The sequence below is a fragment of the Diadema antillarum genome, unplaced genomic scaffold (genome assembly GCF_040938485.1).
Source record: "Diadema antillarum isolate AM-2024a unplaced genomic scaffold, OU_Dant_1.0 seq00000660_RagTag, whole genome shotgun sequence".
NCBI lineage: Eukaryota > Metazoa > Echinodermata > Echinoidea > Diadematoida > Diadematidae > Diadema > Diadema antillarum.
Window position 1 is genome coordinate 669,010 of NW_027271572.1, and position 25,971 is coordinate 694,980.

The 25,971-nt window shown below is 40.5% G+C and overlaps 1 protein-coding gene across 1 annotated transcript in view; it reads right to left on the bottom strand.

The window, feature by feature from the left end:
• The window catches only part of LOC139736665 (uncharacterized), a 78,893-nt gene that overhangs the window by 26,835 nt on the left and 26,087 nt on the right, over positions 1 to 25,971 (bottom strand). The window contains exons 2-3 of the mRNA XM_071647416.1: positions 14,004 to 14,375; positions 11,841 to 11,972 (exon numbers count right to left, since the gene is read on the bottom strand). Of these exons, the coding sequence (XP_071503517.1) occupies positions 11,841 to 11,972; positions 14,004 to 14,375 (504 nt within the window). The remainder of the gene's footprint in view (positions 1 to 11,840; positions 11,973 to 14,003; positions 14,376 to 25,971) is intronic.

Sequence of the window (25,971 nt, forward strand, 5' to 3'; positions counted from 1 at the left end):
AGAACAAAAACATAAAAACTAAATACAAAGAAAGAGAGAAAACAACAGCGGCAAAGATATAAATCTCGCGTACCATCAACTTCATTTATGTGACGAGGGATAAAACGCGATGCATTCACCAATGCAGAACTCTTGTGGCAACTGCGTATCGTTCTCATTATAGTCGCCACATATCTTACATTCTATTGAAGGGGTTTTTTCCCATCGACTATTATTATGATACAATGACTACAGTAGAAATGTTTCTATAACATTAACTGGTCTGTTAAAGTGTGTGTGTGTGTGGGGGGGGGGGGGTAGGGTTCAGAAAAACGCTCAGACAGTATTGTCCCCTATGCCGGTCAGTATTACAAAATATATTACAAAATTATTCAGGTTGGCTTTATGGTCTTGTAGATAAGACCAAACTTAAGAAGAACAATTCAAGAAAGTTTTCCTGTGCTGCAGTAGGCAAAAGGGATTTGCATTCATCACCGAGACATCGGGTTTCATGGAGGTTTATTGTTTATTGTTCCGCGAAAGATCATTGCAGTATTTTGGGGGTAAGCACTTCAATTGTTACACGTACACGGAGGAGTCTTGGACGAGAACTCTTTTACTCGTCCCTACTACCCCGGCTGCCTGACAAATTCTTAATTTGATTGCTAAGAATGACTAGAAGGGCGGTCCCTGCATGGTGGTGATATCTATACGATCGTCTAAAGATGGTTGTAAGGTGGCTAAAGAACAGCAAATGGCCTGATAATGCATGTAATGAGACCAGATCACAAGCCGTTCGACACCAACACATGCAGGGGACAATGGAAGTAGCCATCCCTACGGTAATTATGCCATTCAATCTTATACTTTGTCAGTTTATCTTTGGATATCTCAGCCATATCAAAACCGATTTTCTTCAAATAATCTATGAATTCCTCTTAGAATTGTATGCTCCTTCATATTTCATAAGAAGTTTCTTTTTGTTATCTCGCAAAATGTTAAAATCTGAATTCCCCCATCTCAACCAAAACTATACCGTTCCCTTTATATTCCACAGAGAGATGTTCTTTAATTGTGCGAGGGATATCAAAGGGAGTCATCCTACGAGCCCAATACCCACGAGTCATACAGCCCATGAGCTCGACACTAGGCAAATGAGGCCAATGAGTTCGACAGTAGGCAAATACGGCTAATGATAGGGAAGCAAGGCCCACGAGTCCGACACGAGGTAAAAAAAAAGACCCGTAAGTCCGACACCAGTCAAACAAGGCCCATGAGTTTGATGCTATGCAAAAAAAAGCCCACGGGACCGACACTTGGAGCATTAAGCCTCGTGATGTAATGAGTGTCGAACTCGTGGGCCGCGTTTGCCCAGTGTCGGACTCAGAATCTTTTCGGCCTGGTGTCGGACTAGTGGGCCTTGTTTGCATAGTGTCAGACTCGTGGGCCTTCTATGCCTATAGTGTCAAGCTCGTGGGCCGATCGAAGGGTCAACTGTGAGCTGGACGTTGGTCATTGCGGGAATAAAAGCTAAAGCAGCAGATTCAAGTGAGTGAGTGAGTGATTTTTAACTGGAACATCCAGCTCATTTTTGCGATATCGTTATCTACCTGATCTAACACTCTTTGTGGCCTTCAGCGTCTGGAAGCTGCCTAAAAAGGGGCGCTGATCGGTTTTCAAACAAAGGAGGTGTGCAACGTGTGCAACAACAGTATGAGATCTGAGCTAAGATTTGGCATGCTTTTCTTGTCCCGATTCTGAATGTTGTCTTGGGAGGACAATAGTGAAGGCCTTGAGATGAAGTCGAATGCCAATGCGTGCCCAACACACCTTTATCGTCACAATCATGTGTTTTGTGATATAGCCCATATACGAGTTGTTCTCGATTACCGACTACGCAGAATTTCATCCATAGACGATTGTTTGAAGAGAAAAGGACTGGCATATATCCCCTCCCCCCCCCCCCCCTCCATCTCAATTGAAGAGTCCCGGGGGCTTGACTGACATTCATTTGAGTGCTAACATAACTTTGACCTTCATGAAGCCTGCCTCTAGGGTATGTCATTAACTCCATTGTCACTTCCTATTCAGGGGCAGCCACCAGCACAAACAATGTATCCACGAACTTTGCTCTTTCGCCTGATTCTCTTCTGAAAATCATGCGAATAATGATAATAATAAGATCGTAAAACGCGTGATACCATAGGATAGTCTCCATGCGCGCACACATGGAAACAAAATCATCCATACATTTCTACATTCACAAAACATAATTAGCAATTATCAAAAAAGTGGGTTTTCAACCGATCTAATGTGTATATGAAAATAAACTGCACGGATGTGGATTAATTTGAATCAATGATTGCTCTTCAGTCACTGGCGTTTATCTACAATCCTGGAAGAAGAAAATATGATGCTCGACAGTTTCAGTGTTTTTGGCCTTTAGGGCTCCTCCGTGAAACCGGCATGACGACCTCTTGAGTTCCCTGTACCCCTACAGCGATTACTGTCAGGATTTAAGAGCTGGTAATGACAGGGTATGAAGGTCCATATTTTGACTGACGAAAACGTTTGTTGCCTTCCTTTGTATTCATGTCCCATCAGGTTTACCCGTATATAGGGAGGCATATTATTTAATCAATCATCGTAGCTATATCATCGATGACATGGCAGAGACAGAGGCTAATGTTTAAAAAAAGCATTCTACTGAGCTCTAAAACCAGTTAGCGAGAAAGGAGGTTTGTTTTTTACCCTCTGATAGAGCGATTCTTTACCAAAGGACGCTCTGCAAGTCAAGTATATACTTTATCTTTTTCGGCATGTCAAGACTAAGCAATATAATGGAGCACAGGTTATGTCAAAGGATGAGGATCTAAAGAAAGGAAAACGATTGCGGGCTACATTTAACTCATTTATCTTTGCCTGGAAAAAAAGTTAACATGGGTTTGCTGCCACACTGCGCATTCCATGCTCAAAGGGATGTGGTATAAAACATGGTAAATAACCAACCCCTCCGTTAATTGACTTAGTGCGCTAGTCCGGAGCGTTGCCTCTGCCAGTTATAATGAACGAAATGAATTGTCCCTTTGTGCTGGCCTTTCCATGAACTATCATTACTGGGAACACCTATTGCGTGCACTTGTGAATCATAGGCCTAGGGGGTAAATTGGACCAGGAATCATTCTTGAGCTCCAGACATCACAGTCAATAGCCTAGTCTGCCAAAAGAGCGTGAAACCAGAAAGCATTGCCTCCCATGTTTGTGAAGCCAGGCATGTTAAAGCGGCCGCTCGAAGATGGTCCGCTACTAACAATGAAGGCAGTGAATCACGTCACGTCACGTCAAAGAACAGTCCAGTGACAGATTAAAGGTACTGTTTACCATTGGGAGCAGTGATTTAATTTTTTTTTTGGAGATATCACTTTTGATGCATATGTGTAGGTGAGTTGTATCACAAAATATCCTAAAATATAACAATTTCGCAATAAGGCCTAAGATATAAGGAGATATCACTATTTTTCTCAATGAACCATAACTGTAGACGGTTCAGTCTAAGAGCATTTTTATTATAACTATTGTTCACATCTTTTATATTCAACAATACTTGACAGGGACTTTCCTGATTCAAATCTTTACATTGGTTGTTTCTATCCCGAACTCACATTTTTCAAGTATTTTAAAGGCACATAAGCAAGGTTTTTATTTCATTTGCAAATGGTAAATAAAGGAAACCAAAACCCAAAGAGCAATGTGGATTGAGTGAAAGCAGCAACATTAGTAGAACACATCAGTGAAAGTTTGAAGAAAACGGACAATAGATGCAAATGATTTTCCTCAAACTTTCACTGATGTGTTCTAACAATATTGCTGCTTTCATTCAATCCACATTGCTCTTTGGGGTTTTGGTTTCCTTTAAGCATGTTAAGCAAAGTTCGGCGACGATATTTTAAGTCCTTAATGTCAGCCAAATGTTCTTGCGTAAAACAATGATTTATCAAGGTCAATGGTCGAGTCTGCCTGTCTCTGCTCAGTAATATCATGTGTGTCGAACACAGTTTTCTCGGCTTTGCACGGTACCCTTGACTTTTAGTTGGGATCGTGATGTTAGAACTCATTTTAAGTGCGGCATAATTGTAATTTCAAGGAAGTTTTTTTTTGTGTGTGTTAATTTTATCAACGAACAAAGTAGGTACCTACAAGTATTAATCCAACGCCACGTGACGAAGACGGTTACTTCAAGATGTCCCTTACGTCTCGTTTAGGCCATTCACTGTTATTCAAAAGTGTGAAAATATTGGGTTTATCATTTTTCAGATATCTCCAAATTTGCACCAAGTCCCGTTTTTGTCCCTCAAAGATAGGAACATCCCAGCAGAAAATCATGATGATAGATGTGGTATGATGAAGTACTTTAGATTGTGTATGGTTCGTGTTTTTTCCACAATGCTTGTCTGTGCGATCCTCATCCCTTTCTCTCTCTCCTCCTCCTCCTCTATCACACACACACACACGCACACACACACACACACACACACTCTCTCTCTCTCTCTCTTCCTGGCAGTCTTCACATAGGGTCAACATGAGATCGGACATCCGGTATTCAAGCCGTGAAGCCATTTTTTTATAAAGAGCTAATTCGACGTGAAACCCATGTACTGAGTATTACAACCTGCTCGACTGGCCGGATAATAATGGCATTACCCCATCCGATTTCCTCTCCTTTATCCTGTATGGTCCATTCCACTGCGTTCTCACGGAACCATTGAAGTCAAGGGCGTTGAAGACGTGCCATTGGCTTTGAGCCTTTTTTTTTTTTTTTGTTCATCGCATAACGCGAGGGTCCTGGATCGATTGAGCTATTTCCTCTCCGTCCATTTAATCCACCATTTTCTCCTCCCCCTAGGGGCGACTTCCTGCAGTTAAACCACGGATATTTCTTGTATCTTTTCCTTCTTTCTTTTTGTTTAATCACAAATAGCCATGTTGAATGGCACCACGCGGTTTGCTGAAGTTGAAGAATTTATTGAGGCCGCCTGTATGACAGGCGAATAAAACGTAAAAGAAAAATGATATCATATATCATACGTCAAACTTTTAACATTTTTTGCCAAATGGCACCAAGTGTATCTTTTATATACACGTGCTCAAAGGATTTGAAAGGCAGTCAGGGAGTTCGGGTTCCACCTGAATGCTAATCCCTTCTGAATGAAAGAGTGATTTAGATATTAAAAAAACACAACACAGGAGTATAGACTAACCTCTGAATCGGTTGTGCTGACTGCCTTATTTTCCCCTTGGAGTGTGACTGACATCAATCTAAACTCCGTCGTCGTGTATATGAATTAGTGCATTATACTTGTCTCCTTATTTCTATCTGCAAACCGAGATTGGCAAACACGCATTTGTTCTCATTTTGATCGAATCGAGTAAGGATTTGACATAACGACCTCCAGTTGTGTATGAAATCAAGCCATGCGAGAAATAAATTCTCATTGCAAAACAAAACTTTTAGGTTTTTGGCCAAAATGTTGGCCAGATATTCATCAAGTGATGTGTTTCCAATGGCTTGTGACCACAGACCAAGCACAGACCAGTAAGTCTCACAAGTTTGAGTCAAATGAACAAAAAAAAAAAAAAAACTGACACAATCAAAGTCATCTTCAATGCTATCTACGATAGACACAGCGATGTCTCGAAAGCCCAACGACTTAACAAAAATGCGCTCTTTTATTTGTTCCTGAATGACGGCCTATCATTACAAAAAAAAATCTACCGCTTTTCGTGTGTGAAAGGTAAATATTTGACTTTAACATGCTTAAAGGTTACAGGGGATCGACTACACGAAATAACAAGAGACCCGGGGGTCTCTTGGAAGTTCACTTTCCATGCATTCTTGCAGACTCTTACATGAGAACATTGGAAACTTGTGGTGGGGGTAGCTTTGAGTTCTGGAGGCATGGTCTCCATTTGCATATTCCATCACACTGGTAAAAACACCTGCCAAGCATGGTACCCTGTTGAACAAATTGAGATCTTAACCCTGGCATGCTACCTGTAAAGTTTGGCGAATTTTCATCGAGGGGGTTTCAATGAGTATGAACATGCACAATTTACATCACCATTTGGATCCATCCCACAAAATGAGGGCAGGGGGCACCCCTGATTCTCCCATGAACAAACTTGAAACAACAGTCATCAATATACTGACTCATCGTACTAACTCAGCTCAATCACTTCTGGCTTACGCCCCACACCCCCCCCCCCCCCAGGGGGGCATAGTGCTCATTTGATGGAATTGAGATTCTATCCCCCTAAGGATGCTACCTGCCAAGTTTGGTAAAAATTTGTGATGGGGTTTTGAAGAGAAAGATGAAAATTTACAATTTAGGTCCAAATTTAGGCCCCCCTGGGCCTCCCCAGGTGAGGCATGGTGCCCATTTGATAGGAATGAGATTCTTTTCCCCTAGGGATGCTACCTGCAATGTTTGATGAAAATTCATACTGACATTTTGAAGAAAAAGATGAAAATGTACAAATTGGGCCCAATCGACCCCTCCCCTGGGTCCCAAGGGGGGGGGGGGGGTGGGCACCCCTGATTCCGCCATGAACAAACTTGAATGTACAGTCATCAGTGTACCAACTCATAGTATTAACTTAGCTCTATCACATCTGGTTCTAGAGAAGAAGGTTTTTTAAGATTCCTTAATTTTGGGGGGTTTGGGCCCCTCTGGGGGCCCCCAGGTGGGGTATGATGCCCACTTGAACAAATTCAGATCCTTTTCCCCTAAGGATGCTACCTGTCAAGTTTGGTGAAAATCGGTCATAGGGTTCTCAAGAAGAAGATGAAAATGTAAAAAGTTTACGCACGACGCACGACGGACGACGCAGGACGGACGACGGACGACGGACGCCAGACGAAGAACGATCGCAATAGCTCACTTGAGCCTTTGGCTCAGGTGAGAAAAAAAAAAACCACACCTACACTGCGACCAAGAGTACATGCGTTAAAATCAGACGACACCCATACCAGGGAGGTGGAAAGATTCTTCCACCTCCCTGCCCATACAGTCTAAATTTGCGACTTGCGTTGATTTCCAGATAAACAATGGAGCTACGACTTTTGTGACTTCACGCTTTTACGATCAAAACAGACGGAAAACAAACAATCAAACGAACAAGCACAAAAATGAATAAACAAACAAACCCATATAGCCTCAACAAATTCGTCTTTGCTAAGAAATTTGGCCCCTCTAAAAGATGACAAGTTAGCCCTGACAGACGTGCAGTGGTCTCAGAGGAGATATTGCCCCCGTTTAGCGAGAGCCTTAGGGAAGAAAGAGATGGACGTAAATAACTAAGAGACAAATGTGTAACTGCATGTGCGAGTACCGACAGCACTTGCAGTCGATGATTTGAAAAAGAAAAACATCAACTAAAAACGTCATTAATCCGCTTTCAATCACTCTGGTTTCATCGGACTCCTGTCATCGTCGCAAAGTAACAATCACATTACACCATGACCCGACGTCCATGGAAGAATCGACAAGTTTGCGCCAGTCAAACAAGACGAATCTGACATTTAATGGCGCCGACAAAGACTATTCTCCTCACAGCCTATTATGTCTATATCGATGCTTTAAAAACAACAACAACAACAACAACAATAAATCTGTCTGATGCGACACTGATTTTATGGCAATGTCCTTTGAAAATTGGGGCAGTCTTATAATCACCTACTCCGAGCCGCCGATGTCGATTATAAGTGACAATTGTTACACGAAAAGAAAATCTGAAATAGAATATTCACAAAAATAAACAAGATTGATATGTATGGAAATCGTAATTTTGTGATTATTCAAAGTTGTATCTTTTTTTTTCAATATCAATTTCAGAATTGCCAACAGCAGTGGGTCAGAAAAAAACAAGTCTATACGTCTCAATGATGCAAATAGAAAAGTACAATGCTCAACCAGAAAGAACAAAGGGAGGAGATTAAATTTGTGAATATGTGAAGGTAGCGAACGATGAGCTCCCCCCACCCCCCTGTGAAGAATGTTTTATCCACGCTGTAATCATTCCACGGATCGCTTTCTGCACCGAAACAACTCTTTTCCATTGGATCCCACTTCTGCTCAATGCCATTTAATTTCATGCTCTGTTTTCTACATTTATAGCTTACTGGTTTCTCATCCCCTGGTATCCATATTTGGTCAGATCTACCCCGTCTGCCCTGTTTTTAGCATCAGTCGAAATTGTCCCATCATTAACATGTTCTGTTTTCCGCATTTAGTCAATGGCAGCGCATCCTTCGATTTCTGCATGCGGTTTATATGGTATCCCACCCTCCTATACCAAGCGTTTATTACATTTTCATGCACTTCTCTGCTTTACGGTAAATTTTCGTATCCACCTTTTTCGCCCCGGCTCATTTTCTGATTTCCACAATTTAGAGAATGCTATTTCATTCTCTGTTTTTATAACATTATGTAAGGTAGATATGTTTACATCCTCCATGCTTTCAACATCAGTTGAAACTACTCCCACCCCTTTTCACACAATCTTTATGGACCTACTACACTTTGAGTTCTGTCGAATGAAGACTCACTTGTGTCGACATCAAAGAATAGAACGATGCCATATAATAATGATGATAATGATAATAATGATAATAATAATAATGATAATAATAGTAATGATAATAATAATAATGATAATAACAATAATAATAGTAATAGTAATAATAATAATAATACTTACTATTATTATTACTATTATTATTTTACTATTATCATTATTATTATTATTATTATCAGCATTATTATTATTATTATTATTATTTTTACTATTATCATTATTATTATTATTATTATTATTATTATCATTATTATTATTATTATTATTATTATTATTATTATTATTATTATTATCATTATTATTATTACTATTGTTATTATTATCATTATTATTATACTGTCTCATTTACCCAGGGTAGCCTCTTCAGGGTTGCCACTGCTGTTTTAAACAGAGGGCTCTGCCATCATTATTACCCCAGCGTTGCCAGGTGCCCATTTATACACCTGGGTTGAGAGTGACAAGATGGGTAAAAACGTCTTGTCCAAGGACGTACATAATGTAAATGTAAGCACTGGGCGGGATTCGAACTCGGGTCCTCGATCGGGAGTCGAGAGTCTTATCCACTATGCCAGAGCGCCCCCACTATTTTCATAAAATATGAAAAAGGGACACCATAGCATGAGGCCATGGCATACGATGAAACTAGTTTATCCCTGAGACCCTCAATCGCTTTTCAGAGCCGGATAATGAACTGTCATGATCGCGTCTCACACCCCAACTCCACCGCCCTGGCCGTGCATATGGCGCTGTCACTCGAAGTCTTGGGGATGCGCAGCCTACTTCTCCACAGGACCCCCTTTGAGAGACGTAATTACGCGACTGTATTATCTCGTGCCACTGAACAGCTTCGTACTGAAGAGAAAACTCGTCCCTAATCACGTTTTTGTAAAGCGTTCTTGCAATGTGCTAAGAGTTGCTGTGTATTGTAAAAGGAGTGTCATGCCATGCCGATAGCTACATACGAACAAGCGTCATCCCGACATGACAAAGCTGTATCACAAATTCAGCGGCCTTTATTAAAAATCAAACAGGCCTAACCTACGCAACTCTCGATACGCTGACATCTAAAGAGTAGGCCAGCGGACAGCTGGTAACAAGGGCATTAGGCTTATAGCTCCATGCATCTCGGTAACGTACTTTAGAAACTCACAGCGTTTTGACATGCGAGAGTGCAGAATCGAGCAAAACTTTACTGGAAAAGATTTAAACACCGCCACTGGCCAAGATTGAGCTTTTAACTTTTTGCGGAATACTAAGAAACCACTTAGACTAACGAAATCCAAAGTTTATTCGATGAAAATCACTTCTGAAATGGCTGAGATATCCAGAAACAAAGTAAAACAAAGCGATCCTAATGAAAGGTGGGTCCTACCTTTTATTATTATCGCTTTGTTTTTTAATATCTTAGCCATTTCAAAACCAATTTTCATCAAATAAACGTTGAATTCCTCTTGGAATTAGATGCTCTTTCATATCATCATAAGAGGTTGCTCATTATGTCACACACACAAAAAAAACAACAACACTACGTTCGAAACCTGAAGCAAGGTATAATATCAACCAAAGCTATATCATCCCTTGAAGGAGAAACGTGACTCAGGTTTGCCGTAAGACAAACAAACGAACAAACAAATCATTTCGCACGTTTAAGGACGTTCACGAACAAGTCTACTTTGCCACCGGGAAAAGACTATACTTCTAGCCAGAAGTGCTCACATGGAAAGTGAAGCAGCATGAACTGAACTTCTGGCATGGGTTTCAGGGACCCCACTGGGGTCATCAAGTCACAGCGACCCCGAGCTCTCACGGACCAGTTGTTGAGGTAAATTTTTCACAAGGAGGGGAAGCGCTTTAAAAACAAAACAATAACAACAACAACAACAACAACAACAACAACAACAACAACAACAAAGACAAAGATAGAAAAAATCACAGGAAGCTATAGGTATGCAATTAATTTGAACTTGCACTTTGTGTGATATTTGTGAATTTTGTGTGGCTGACCAGTCCTTCATTGATCAGTGGTAACGAATAAAAACGAGGACAGAGAGTCGTGGTCACCACTATCAAGGTTGTCAAAGTCACAGACGAGAGTCATCTACAAAAGTCATCGGCACGTGACTGGGAACCAGAAGCATAACAATTCAGGCGAGATACATATTAGTATAATTTATATTCGACAGCAGATAATCATCTATTATGGATTAGCAAAGTTCTCCGTGGACGCTTGCTTTTAACATCATTACTCAGCCCACAGCACGCACGGGTGTTTAGTGGTCCCGCCTCACATCCAACTGGACCCCATGGAAGACCAGCTTAGCGTAGTTGATGGGCTATCCAGCCATCTTCTCAGATGAAAAATGAAAAAAAGCAAAAAAAAAAAAAAAACAGACAAACAGGCCAATTTGACTGTGTGCGCCCTGAATAGACCAATTCGGTTTGGGTACTGTTTTTGTATGGTAATTTCTAAAACTGTGGGGCTTCAAGTATACCCAACAAAAGATAATTTATGCACTGACATAGCAATGCACTTGGCTCATTGCATAACCCATTGAAAGTGTTGTTGATCTTCTTAACCCCCCCCCCCCCCCTTATGGCCGCCATAAGTTACAGTGCTCTGAAGTCAGATAAATCTATACCCAAGTTTATTACGTGCTCCTTCCATCCGTCACTCAGTTTCAAACGTTGTGCAGACAGAACTTATTGTAGTCTGCATATTGCGTGCGCTATACATCATGTTTTGTGGTCATTTTATTTTTAATTGTTGGACATTAAAACGCGAATGTTCTCCCCAAGTAGAAACACAACAAATGGTGTACTATCAAGACATTACGTTTATCCCATCGGTACATCACAAAAATGCATCAATGAATGCAGGTTTGCCATGTAACTGATTGCGAAGGTAGGGCCTTAATAGTGTAGTCATAAGAGTGCCTTCCAGTGGATTGGTTGCATCGGCACCATGTTATTTTTACAATCTCTACTAAAACGATGCATTATTATAATCATTCCTTGTAAGAGATAGTTATTGCCCTGGCAATTGAGTCTCATGCGCTTCTATCTCACAGATGCAAATATTTCGGTGCACGGTGAACATTAAACCATTGGGTACCACGGTCATGGGGACATGAAAGAGAAGGTGGTGATGGCGGGACCAAACGTCGTCCCCATGGCAACGGGCACGGATGAGGGAGGACCTCTAGTCGTGCATGTCTGTTTATACTCACGTGGCGAAACTTTGCCGAAAGGATTGTTGGTAGTGTGCCTTCTCGACGTCTTCTCTTGCTCTGCTTCTGTTGTCGTTTCTGCTTTCGCCGTTGGAGTCATCGTTGTTGTCGACTTGGAAGTCGTAGTGGGCACTGCAGTGGTAGAGGGGATATGAGAACATATATATATCGATATTTGGAAGGTTGCAGTGCATTATAGCAGGTATCTATGGAGTCCACACGTTGTCTTACTCGAAAATGCCCTGAAGAAATGATAAGCTACGACAAACTACGGAATCGCACACTTTGAATTCTAAAGAGCCAGCATTAACAAAACTTACCGAGTCAATCATGAAAGGTGGTATGATTATGTCCACATGACTAAACAGCATTGTGTTGGCAGTTCTTTTTGTTTTCATCAAAATAAACTTGAAACAAAATGCAAAAAATGCAAAGCATACATTGCACATTTTTTCTTTTATCATTTTGCAAGAAATGGGACCTCGTTTCACTGCCAGATACATGCAATTAAACTCGGTCTATTTACTGAAGGTTATTCCAGTTCTGGAAATGACAAGCCTCAAAACGGTGAAATGGTCCTCATAAAATTTTTGGAATGGCGACGTGACTGACATCAAGTGAAACGGTTTATTTGCCCATGACTTTTATAATTGCGGTGAGGAAGCGACTTGTTGCAACTCACCGCGGCGCCTCGTTTAATGTTTACTTTATGGATACTCCTTTACCCGAGGTTCTGAAAAGTTTGAAGAGATCGCCATCTCACTTGTATTAGTCCGAAAACGAAGGCGTAGTATAGGCAACTGCATGGCAACCAGTGTTGGTTCTAATCTTTATAGCACACAGCAGGTACTGCGTAATTATTCAAATTCATGAAATTCTTAATTCCGTCGAGATGTTTCCATTGCAACTGACTGACAAATTGCCCTACATCGACGTAAATAAGCACTGATTTCAACCAACAACCAGCAATCAACACTTGCTGTCGGCGGAAGCTCGGTGGTCTAGTGGAGATGACGCCTGTCCGGAGATTAGGAGGTCGTATAGGTTCGAATCCTGCTCGAGTATGTACGCCCATGATTTTTCATAATGGCCACTACTAAAAAACTCTGATCCATTCAGTGCTTATTTACGTCGATGTAGGGCAATTTGTCAATCAGTTGCAATGAAAACATCTCGACGGAAGAATTTCGTGAATTTGAAGAATGATGACGTTGATAAATGTAGTTCAGAAGGAGGAAAGAAGAAAACAAGAGTGACACCAGAACAGTATATCTTAAAAAAAGCTATAAGACGGAAGAGGAAAACAGGGGCAATAGGTAATAAAAACAAATGAGATTAACTCGAAGATGAAGGGGGCGGGGAAATTCTTTTACCCACTCCAGAACAACAGAAGGTAACCTTCTTCTGGCCGCACCCATCTCATCACAAAGCGTTCTTCTAATAGGAGCAAAAAAATGTTCAGGAGTTGACCCGGCGCGCACTCTAAATGGCTTAAGCAAACATGGTTCATAGCGGTAATCCGTTTTCATTTCTTCAGGTGACAACTCATTTTGTGTGTGTGTGTGTGTGTGTGTGTGTGTGTGTGTGTGTGTGTGTGTGTGTGTGTGTGTGTGTGTGTGTGTGTGTGTGTGTGTGTGTGTGGAAGTGTATACGGTTGATTAATATTGCATAAGCGAGTTATACAGCAGCTTGTTTCGACAATGTTATTCAGTCTTGATGCAAAATTCCAACCTTGACGGGTAAAGCAATGATCACGTTTATCGCACTTCCTATTCAAACAGGATCTCACTGATGACTTTTCCCATTTTTGTTTGTTTCTCACATAGCTTTCGGGGGAATAAAATCAATGGTAAACTCATGCGGGTATGTGGCGTATCGACGTGTCACCTACAGCTAGTTTTAATGTACTTTGTGCAGTGGATCTGCGTGTATGTTTCATATCAAACGGAACTAGATGTTTTACTATCAAACACTGATGATAATATCGACTGTATCCTATTACTCCTAAAAATAAACGCCCTTAACACTTTCAGCTTCACTAATGACAAAACTATGAAGGATATAGGCCTATAATGTAAAAATCAAGGTCAAACGTTAAGCAGTAGTATTTCTTTGTCATGGACATTTCGATCACAGGACTGGAGGAAAGTATAGTGTACTCACGCCATGTTGTCACGGCGACTGTCGTGTGCGTTTCAGGAGTTGTAGTCACCGGAAGCACGAGTAGAGTTTTCTTGATGTGAGGTCCACACTCTCCATCGGAGAGATCCGGCCAGCAGCAGCCGTAGTCACCGCCTTCCTCCACTGTCAGCTCCAGGATGGTCAGGGTGCAGTTGACGGAGCCGCTCCACGGGTACGGACCCCCTCGCACGTGTCTGGCGTCTGATGCGGCCAAGATTGCCGAGTTCAGGGTAAACTCCACCCGGCCGCAGACGCTGCTTATGTCCGTCGTCGCATAGGTGAAGACCTGGCAGTCCAGGGTTATGTTGGAGCCTTCCATGACGGTCCATGCTCCCTTATTCCCGATCTCGGTGCCTAAAGTCGAGATGAAAAAGAAAAATCCAACATCGTCACTTACTGACAATCTAGAGTGAAATGGACAGGGCCCAACACCTGTACTATAACCATGTAGTATATCGCACAGAAGAACAAGAAAAAGAAGAGATTATACACACATATATTAGCCAAATTAAATCAAAGACGAATTGAAAAAATTAATCAGTGAAATAACTTAGCTCGGTAATCTATAAGAGTTGCGATACGTTGGGAAAAAATAGCAGAAAAGGAGACACTTTCTCTCTGTTTACCGAATAAAGTAGGTCTACATTGTACACTTCCTGGGAGAGCAGAAGAAGGGGGGGGGATGAATTATTAAAAGTCCAGGTACATCTTGTATGTAGTTCATAGTAACGGACTTCAGGGGAAACATTAGAAATGTAGCTTCAAAGGTTGAATGAGAGGAGATTGGGATTGATTTGGAGAATTATTGTGTAAAATATGATTTGATCATATTTTTTTTCCGCATTTCCAAACCAGTATAGGACACTAAATGAGGGAAAAACAACTTCATTTCATGTTATTTGATCGAATAGGTCCCGAACTAGGTTCGGCGAATATGGTACTGCGTCCTGAAAACACATGAAGCTTCAAAATTACGTTATGTAGGACCTATTTCTTAATACATGTCTGCTTTTAGAGAAAGATTTTGCCCTTTATCTATTTCTTGTCAGCTTATGCGTACGTGATGCGGCATTTCCCATCAAATAACTTCAGATAATCAAGTTGTTATCTTCATAAAACTTCTGAACAGTGATAATTAGTATGATGATGGACCGGAAGTGATGTGAAGCAAAGCTTCCACGCAAAAAAAAAAAAAAAAAGCGTCTAGATAGCATTAAGAAGTTGCTACCCTACATACCCTGGGCAGATTTACTACCTTTCAAATACAAACTCACTGTTTTTCATGCAGCAGGGCAGCATGGCCCTTGTTTGACCCTTGCGTGTTTGAATCGAGGCTCCCGAGTCCCATGTAGAAAAAAAAAGTACATGATAGGGTGTTTGTGGCTTTGTGAATGTGCTGAATGTAATGAGAACCACGTGATGTGAGAAGTTATTTTCTAGTCACTATGACGGGTTTTTATGTCCTCCCATATTGTTCAAACTAACTTGTCGTGCTTTCTATCTGCTCGTTAGATGATTTTTTTACCCCGGAATTCCTGGTACATGTAGATTAATTTCCTTTCGCATACGAAATCAGCTGTTTTGCAACGTATCATGGTTGCATGCCAGATACATTTTTCGTGCTTTTGTTTCAGTTACAAAACGCTCGAGGGAGGAGATACCGGAAATAAAGAGTTATAGAACAAATGACTTTCATAACTCCTTGACAACATGAGCTTTCCCGGCTATATAAACATTAGGCCTACCTGACAAAATCCTCCATCGAATTTAATCTGGCATTTTTCCTTTTTTTTTTTTTTTTTTTTTTTTTTGGTCTCTCTGTTTCTGTCTCTGTTTGTTTGTCTTTCTGTCTCACAGTCTGTCTTTCTCTCTTCTTGCTCGATGCCAAGGTTGGCTTCCTTTTTTTTTTTTTTTTTTTTTTTTTGGGGGGGGGGGGTAAAAAACTGAAAGCGGTATGCCGGCTTTGAATCATAAAACAATGTTTCCTTCGTGATTATACAAGTGCATCAGTTGAAATTAGTCGCTCGTGGTGTAGTCATGGTAGTAGAAACCCCTGAAGAGCTGCACAGCGCCATGTACGATAGTCCCCACGGTGGAGTACATATACCCGTGTCTAACCTCATACTTATAGTGTCGACGTTATATGACTTCTGAAACGAAAACCATTACAAAAACGAGTTGGGACTCAATCGGTTTTTTTTTATTTATTTATTATTATTCTGCATCATTCACGGTACATGAGCCACATTATGCGTCAGATTAGTACTACACGGCTGAACTTCACGGGTGAACGACGACTCCACAGTGTGAAGTCCTGGAACCAATTTGCCCTTTCGGTGGGGATTTTATAGCCCTATTCGTGGTGTGCCCGGTACGAAAGGATAACTGTGTTTGACAATGAATTCACACAGTTTTCAAATATCAACGAGTACGGGACCTTGAAAGAAATACTGTCTAGTTTATGCGATTCCGTCATAACAAATGAGGCGACGTCAGCACGCATTTTACCGCACCTCGATCCTCTATGCCATACAAATTACAATACATTAAATTCCCACGTGAGACATTTTTGCGACAGAAATGAGAGCTGAAATTTGACAAATGAAGAGTTTGATCGGAAAATGGGCTAAGAGACGTTTTTATTTATTTTTTTAATAAGTCCATCATCAGACAGAGCAAAATGAAACCTTTCACATGGAGTATTCTTGAAGTTATGATTAAAAAAAAATCCCATATATTCTTATTATTTTCGTTTTATTTTTTTTTCTGCAGTTTTATTCACAAACGTCTTTACCTATTAAAGGGATGGTATAATACGGGTTGAAGTTGAAGTTGAAGCCTTTAACTTTTGCGAGATACTATAAGAAACCACTTTATGAAATAATTAGGATACAATTCTGAGAGGAATTCACAGTTTATTTGATGAAAATCGGTTTTTAGATTATCTGAGATATCCAAAAACAAAGTAAAACCAGGTGATTCTAATAAAAGATGAATCCCACCTTTTATTAGGATCGCTTTGTTTTGGATATCTCAGCTGTTCCAAAGCAAATCTTTATCATATTATAAACTTTGAATTCCTCTATGAATTGTGTGCTCTTTCATATTTCCTAAGAGGTTTCTCATTAACTCACAAAAACAAAAGTTGGAAACCTAAAGCCCCATCTCAAACATTGGTGTCAACCACAACTATGATCATTATCCCTTTAAACATGAATGGAGTTCACTTTTTGCGGTCAAACTCTTCAAATGTTTTTGCAAAAAGAAAAAATCTATCTTCGGACATTATTTCCTAAGTTGGCTCTTCACTTCCAAAAGAAGGGCGCGAGTAAGGATCCTGTCAAGTGCTCGCGTCCTTGGACGACACGCTTTTACCCACGGATGTCTCTCTCTCGACTTATGAATGCACACAAACATGGATATTGGACAATACTGGTGACATACTGTAACAATGGCAAAAGGCTTCCCTGGGTAAATTAAACCATTATTGTCATTACGTTATTCTATAGACTGGCGGACCATAGGTGGGGGACCGGGTGGACGATGTAAAATGTTGGCAGGAAATTCATTACCGTTTCTGTGAGGTGAATAGTTCGGTTTGAAAATATCTGTGAAAAAAAAAATAACGACTTCACGCACAAACAGTTATTCTGTAACTGGGATACCACTTCACAGCCACAATAACAGAACAGTTTGAACTATCCACGCTGCATAACAAGCCTCGCCTTATACATAAGAATAGGCCTATGTGTTGGGGAAGTGAACGTTTAACATATTTATGTATTCCACTCACCCAATCCGCACAACGTGAACGTTAGACGCGAATGAAAAAAAAAATTGCTTGATATGAGCAACCCGATTGATATCAATTTACAATATTTCCAAACGACATTGAACGACATGAGGAGTATGTAGGCCACTCGAGCACTCGCAGGTACGGGCACTCATACATTTCGGGCACTCATACATTACATACTCATACATACACACTCACACAATCACACAGATTTATGGTGTTTTTTGTTTTACTTCTTGTTTGGCGATATCTACACTTTCTTTATTGAGAAAAGAGAGAGAAGAGGGGGGGGGGATAGGGAGAGGGAGAGGACGGGGATGGAATCATATCGAAAATTCCCAAGAACGTCACAAGAAGGACATCACTTGATCGCAAAATACGAGGTATGAGACGGTGTCAAAATTTAGATAAATCCACTCAACGCTGAGGGGATGAAGTACTCGTTCAAGTACTCGGAATTTCCTCATTATTCCGTGCGAACGGGCACGGGAATCTGAAGCAGTATGAAGCATTTGCGCAACACATGGCGACAAACCAACCAATTGGGAGCATGTTAAAGGAATAGTATAGTTTTGGTTATGTGGGGGGCTTCATGTTTCCAACGTTTTGTGTGAGATAATGAAAAACCTCTTATGATACACGAAACACCATAAAACTATTCTGAGAGATATTCAACACATTCAAAGTTTGTCTGGTGAAAATTGGTTTTGAAATGGCTGAGAAAGCCCAAAACAAAGAGGTCCTAGTTAAAGGTGGGACCCAACTTTTATTAGGACCACCTTATTTTACTTTCATTTCTTATGCATATATATATATATATATATATATATATGCACATAGGTGAATATTCGATAAAATCGGATGGAAATCAGGGAAGTTACGAATTTGTTGAGTTTCGCTAAATTTTGCTAAACAGTTTTCGAACAGTTGTAATTCAAATGACTGAGCTGATTATATCATTATCTCACAATTTTCCATTGATCGTGTACAACAATACACTTCCGAAAATTCATCTTTTCAGCTACAGAAGTATAAAGATGCTGTTAATCCTGGCTGAATACCTTCAAAATAATGATCAGTCAAACATATTAGAGTTTGAGAGGTCTATGGGGGCATAATTGCGCATGAACAAAAAAGTAAAATTGGAAATTTCAAGATTTTCTTGACGAACTATATGGCAAGTTGTGAGGTGACGACTTCAACTAAATTCATTTACATATTAATATTGACTGGTTAAGAAGTGTTTTGTAGAAATAAGCAAGACTTCACAATTTCACGCCTTCCTAACGTTTTATCCGATAGATTAAAAAAAAAAGATTGTAGGGCCTACTTATAAAGTGTAAGTCACTCTTCCTTTTCAGACTAACCTTTACCCGTCGTAAATTCCCCTTTATAGTCTCAAGTCCTAAAATATCTGACTGATCACTATTTTGAACTTATTCAGCAAGCAACAACATTATAATGTTTTACACTTTTAAAGCAGAACTGAACTTCGCCTTTTGTTTTCACTATCTATGGGAAACTGTGAGGTGATAACATCATCTGTTCATTCATACGGATATTCATGTCAACTGTTCGAGAACTGGTGTGCAAGAATGAGCAAATCCTTGAAATTTTATATCTTCCTTACCGTCAATCTGATTAGTATGAAGTTTTGCACTATTGTGCTTGCTATATTTTACTTTTTCTTTTTGGACGAACTTTAAACTGGTCCGGAATTTTCTTTTACTGGTTTCTGCCGACACCTCTGTGCCGGATTTACAATTATAAAGATAGTATCAGCACACAACACTTTTTAAGTCTCTGTTTGTATCTATACGGTAGCCTCAATATTGAGTTCATATTTACAATGATAACTATTAACGATGACACAATAATAATCATCATCATTACCCTAGCAGTGATTACTGGTCTACATAAGAGGTATCGTGGGAAACGCATCTTTATATATAAGGAAGTGTTATAATGTATACTGCTTGAACAAGCGCAGGATGACACAATTTGTCAAGTTGTGTCGATGAATCGAGCATACGTATGGACGACTTGACTGCCGTGTTGACTTATCGAGACCTTTGAGTTTACTAGACATTTGTTTGTTGTTGTTTTTTTGTCGTTCAGCGAAGAAAGATTCTGATTGTATCAATACCAACTGTGTACATTGTGATGCCATGGTACGCGTGCATGTATGTATGACATTGAATTACAAATTACGAAAACGAATGTTTGTTCCAATGTAGACATACCCATTTTTTTTTTTTTTTTTTTTTGTCGATATGATCCAGTTCCCAGCTTATATCAGTGGGAGGTCATTAACGACCAAGGTCATAGTGTGCTTCATATCAGATGTTGCGGCTTTCCCCCACAGAGGAGGCTATTGAGCGAAGACTTTGCTTAAAGGAACATTCCAGACGATTTTCATAATTTCACATCATGTAGTACATAAATCGACAACTCCATGCATAGATTTGCGGAATTTATTGTGGTTCTTGAGCAGAGAAAATATACTTTGAAAAACCTTAAACAAATTACACTGAACAAGGATAATGACATAGGAGGCTCACATATTTCAGAAATGTAGTGCCTAATTCCATTACAATACCGCTTGCTTGCGAGTTCACCCGTGTATAATCTATGCATGCCTTCTTCTTTGTTCTGCTTCCTTGAGCCCCAACTCATGCATTCTTATGGTGACTCTGTCTTGTCATCATCCTTGTTCATTGCAATTTGCTCTAAATTTTGAAAATATTCTTATTCTTCATCCCAATTATCACAAATTCTGAAACTCTGTCCTCAGTATAACTAATTTATGATTGTTCAAAATGTAAACATCTGAAAATCATCCGGAGGTCTCCTTTAACCCTCGCCTGAATATCCTATCCGTAATGTGTGTGAAATTTGCGTACGTCTGACTCATTTTTTTTTCCCTTGGCACAATTAGGGTTAATGATATTTAGAAGTATGACGACCATCATTCCACTGACCTTCATTTCACATCATTACACCATTAGTGTTGGAAGGCACACCGCTGTTCGTTGTTGTTGTTGTTCTTGTTCTTGTTCTTGTTCTTGTTCTTGTTGTTTGAGTGTGTGTGTAAACGAGCAGACAACAAACAGTTGTAGCAACGACTTACATTGACAAGCGACATGTGGCGGGAATGACAATGGGAGATTTTTCTCTCTTGTTACCTCTTTGTCCAATGTAGACAATGTTCATCAAAGTACAGTGATGGGTGTGTGTGCAATCGATCAACTCAGGGATTCTTGGTTTAGAAGACGATGTGAACGAGTAGAGGGCAGGCAAAGGGCAACTTCTTTTATGCGCTATTATCAGTTTGGTTACTGGTATTTTAAGTGTAATCCACGGTGAGGGTTTAGGGTTGACGATTCAGCAAGACTGTCATATTCGCCGCAAGTGCCCGTCATGCTGCTCGGTGTGAAGGGGGAGCGCGCGGCTTGCGTGTTGCGGTTCTCTCCGACAAGTTCCTAAGCAAATCACGCAAAGGATATGCTCGTTTACATTCAAAATGAAATCCCTGGAAGTAGCCTTTGAATAGTTTACGTATGCGTAATTACAATCTCAATAAGGTGCGTCCACATAGCGGCGAAATTACAGCTATGCACTGTTGACGCACCTGCAAGTTAAGTGTCATTTACTTACAAATTACGTATGGTAGGTTTTTCATTATTGGCTCCTGTACAATTATCATTTTGAAGCTCTTTTTTTAAATCATATGTAGAATCTAATAAATACGTATATGTAGGTTTTATGTATAATGCAGGCCCTACACAATTTGCATTACGTACATGTACCCTCTCGTGTTAGTCATCACAGCGATTTAGCTCTTTTTTTCTTTTTCTTTTTGAGCGATGACTACAAGTAATCTTATTCGGATATTGAAAGTGCAGCATCATAAGTCTGCATGGATAAATTTTTGCGGGGTCGCGGAACTTTTTTTCATTGAACTCAATTTTTCATATTTCATTTTCTTCAGGTGTCTGTGTTTTTCAGAGAATTTGGACCAATTTCAATTCTTCGTTTATTAAACATATCACTTCGCAAACACTTCATCAAAGCCGATGAATGATAAAATGAAACATTAAATTTTCCATTTCGCGCCCTCAAAAAAAAAAAAAAACACCCCATTAATTCTTAGTACATGTACCAATTCCAGGCATACTTAATGATCGCTCTGTTGAAATTCAGGCAGTCATTCGTTTAAAAAATGAATGAAATACAAAATTGATGGTTATAACATAAATTTTCATCAATTTGTTGTATCATTTCCTTGGAATGATAACACAAAATGCATGAGTCAGCACCGCTGTTGGTGTATTGATTGTCTCATTGCCTATATACATGTCGGAGTAGTTCTCTTGTCAAGAACTGATGTACATTCATCAGACGATCACTTCAGAAAAACTAGCCAGTCATCTGATCTGATAGGGCACAACCGCTCTGATGAACTGTATCAGGCGACGCAGGGGTGCGCCATCATCTCTCACACACCAACCCAAAGGCATCTCAGTTTTATCACTTTCCTTGAGGTTCTTCATTACTTCCGTGGCGGCTGCTTCTCTAGCCACGCGGATCATGCCCTTTTGTCTTTGAAGAGAAATCGTACAGTATGCAAGTGCCCGCAGAGGTATAATGCGTCATTCCTCTGAAGATCTTACTAGGTTGACGGGTCTTCACCCATTTAGGCCTATATACATCCATCAAAAAATATCACATGGCAGCTGTAGAAAGCTGTTTCTTTTCTTCTTGACGTTATTGTCGCAGAAAAACAAAGTTTTGTGTGTGCTTTTAGGTTGTGTAATCTTGGATATGAAGCAGGTGTCACCTAACGTGCCTGACAATACGTCACCACACCTGAAGCCACGTGATCTGCAAGCGACACAGAGGCCAAAGGAGCCTGTCTTGGCAGTCGGTCACACGATACATGCAGTTATGAATTGTAGAATGTGATTGTTATGCCTGTCAAAAATCATCAAGCGCAAAACAGAAAAATAAAAGCAGTCAAACATAGTGACACATATAAAGACAATTTATTCCGCGGCACGCTAGGTGCTGCCCGTCTTTCGTGTAAAGCATTCGTTACTCAGACGCCAGCTGGTCCAGTCTCACATGTTGGATAGGATGTCAAGATCACCTGTTGCTTCGAACTTGCACAACGATCGTAGGTGCTCTATACCATGACTCATGATGAAGAATGGAACAAACCCAAAAACCGATCGCGTGAGAAATGACGTCCTCAAGAGGGCACCCGACCCTTAATGAGCCGATCCGATCAAAGAGGTCATTAGGAGCTGGTGGCAAGGAACAGTTGTTCATCGGTATAGGAATCCTACATGGTATAAGAGGGCATTCGAGCAGACTGACCGTCACCGGCGTGTGTGGTCATCGATAGTGAATAAGTTCCTGGCCTACAACACCTTTTGTAAGACAAACGACACCGTTCTGCGCGCAAGGTCCACACTTGTTTCCTGTTAACCCTATCATTACCATAAGTGATCAGTTTGCACACGATACGAAGGTCATTTTGATAGGGTGGTCCTTCGAGGCCGAAGAAAAGGCTCAGTACGGACACAAGGTCCCGCGTCAGCTTCGATGATGTTCCAATAAAGCCCATCGTTAGGGAAGCTGCACACCCGAAGCCTGTCAAATATCACTATCCGTGTTTGCCGGATCTTCGTTTTTATATTCTCCAGAATCTATCAGCCACGACACCTAGACAGTTCCTACACCATTTCGTGGTTTACTGTGGACTGGAGGATTTCTACGTTACCAATGTTGCACGCCTTCGGATGCCAGAACTCGTCCACAGAGCTACCAAGTCTCACGCATTCTGCATGAGACTCAAGCATTCTGCATGAGACTCAAGTATTTAGGGGCCATCTCACGATCGCACGCATGGCACCCAAATTTTTTCTCACCCATCGGGCGAAGTCTGCGACTTGGGCCTATACATGATAATGAGCATAGCTCAAAAGATTAAAGTGATAGTTGCAAATGGAGGTATATTTCCCTTTTGTCTTTCAAAATAAGTAAAAAATAGGGAGTCATTTAAGTATGCACCTGATCGCACCATTAAGAGCTAAAAATTGAAAAAGCTCCCTACCGTGGGAGGCCACGGGGGGGGGGGGGGGGTAGTGGGACCCCCTCCCACACCCTCGCTCGCGCGCACATTAGCATGCCGAGATGCCAAGTCATGAAAATCTCACTCATAATTTTTTTTTGAACTTGGCATCCCTGCGTCCAGACATGGTCTACCTTACCAAGGGCCCCTCGCACATTGTTTAAATCCTTTGTGTGTGAAATGGCGTCAAGTCCTCTAGTCACGGGCTCTGATTTCGAGGTTCGTAGCAAGCCCCGAGGTGTGGTGTGGTAATTAAAATACAGAACCTGAATTCAAGTCATGTGCTATACGTTTACCCTTACACTGTTATGTAGTCATGGTAGACGAAACAAAACAAAAATCATAATTATGTTAACAATATATAAATATATATATATATATATATATATATATATATATATATATATATATATATACATATATAAATACCAGGCCCATGGTCCTACTCTGGACACATGACAGGTAATGACGTACTTATAAATGCTAACAGTGAACAAGTTACGACTTTATTACCAACGACATCCTGTATCGATTTAACTGCGTATAAGTTACCAGCAATTCTGGGGTGACGATATAATGGCAGGCTTTTCTGTGGAAGGAGTGCTTACCCTAAATCGTTGATGCTCAATATTACAAATGTTCATTGTTCAGAACTAGCAAAATTCTTACACCTGGGGGCTCCTTAATCTATCATATTTAAATCAGGGTTCGTTCATCCCAACATATGTTACATCAATCTTCATAATAATATCTCTTCTTACGAACTACATTTTTTTCTCTCTTTCTATTTTCAAATAATCAAATCTTTGGAATAATAGACCGTAGGAATAACAAGCCTTCGGAACAACGAACTTTTGAAATAACAATCCTTCTAAATAACGAGCTATTACCTTATTTTCGCTTCTTTTGAGAAAGAAAAATAGTGGAGCCGAAATAACAAACCTGCTAAGCTCTGCCGGATGAAGTTAACACACCTAGAAAGAGGGGTCTTTAAGTGTTGAAGTATTACAACCACATGGTCAAAAGTTAAAGTACAATCACTCCCCTCCTCTCTCCTTCTTTCTCTCTCTGGTCAGAGATGCCAAGTTCAAAAAACTTCTATGAGTGAGATTTTTATGACTCGGCATCTCGGCGCTCGCGCGCATGCGCGCGCGAACGAGGGGGATGTCCCCCTCCCATGGTAGGGAGCTTTTTTAAATTATGTGTGTATTAGCTCTTAATGATGCGATCTGGTGCATACTTAAGTGACTACTTTTTTACTAATTTTGAAAGGCAAAAGGGAAATATACCTTCAATTGCAACTGCCACTTTAATCCTTTGAGCTATATGGTCCTTATTTTTGGCCCAAATTGCAGACTTCACCAAATGCGTGAGAAAAATGGGTGCCATGCGTGAGATCGTGAGACAGATTAGATGCTTGAGTCTCACGCAGAATGCGTGAGACTTGGTAGCTCAGTCTGGTACGAACGCCGAAAAGCGCCCGCCGGGTTATACCTGACAGGCAGTATGCTTGTGCTTGCAACAATCGTCTGAGCATGAAACTCCATGGTATGAGTAAACCTGATCCGTACTATTTTCCCATGCGCACAATACCCTAAGGGATTCAGATTCTTCTCCATACGCATAGAACTTACTGACAAGGGGCGCCATTTTTCAACATGTCACCAGAATTTGGACTCTTGGTGAATAAAAAAAAAATCGTGAAAACTCCACTCCTTAAAGTTGACACCAAGCCAGCACAACAGCGAAATTCATACCAAGAGCAAACAAAACAGAAGCAAGTTCTAGAATTTTTCATATCTTTCCAACCCGTGGATGCCGGTCGAGAACCTGCAATGAAATTGCGAGACTTGATAGTACAATGACAATAAAATCATCCCGTGTACGTGTTGTATTTTACACATTAATCACTATAACTTTGCGTATAACGTGGATTATAAAACTGAAGTGATTATCTTCGCATCGAATTTGTCGAGACTTGTACTGATTTAGTATATATAAATTAGTCATAGAGAGTA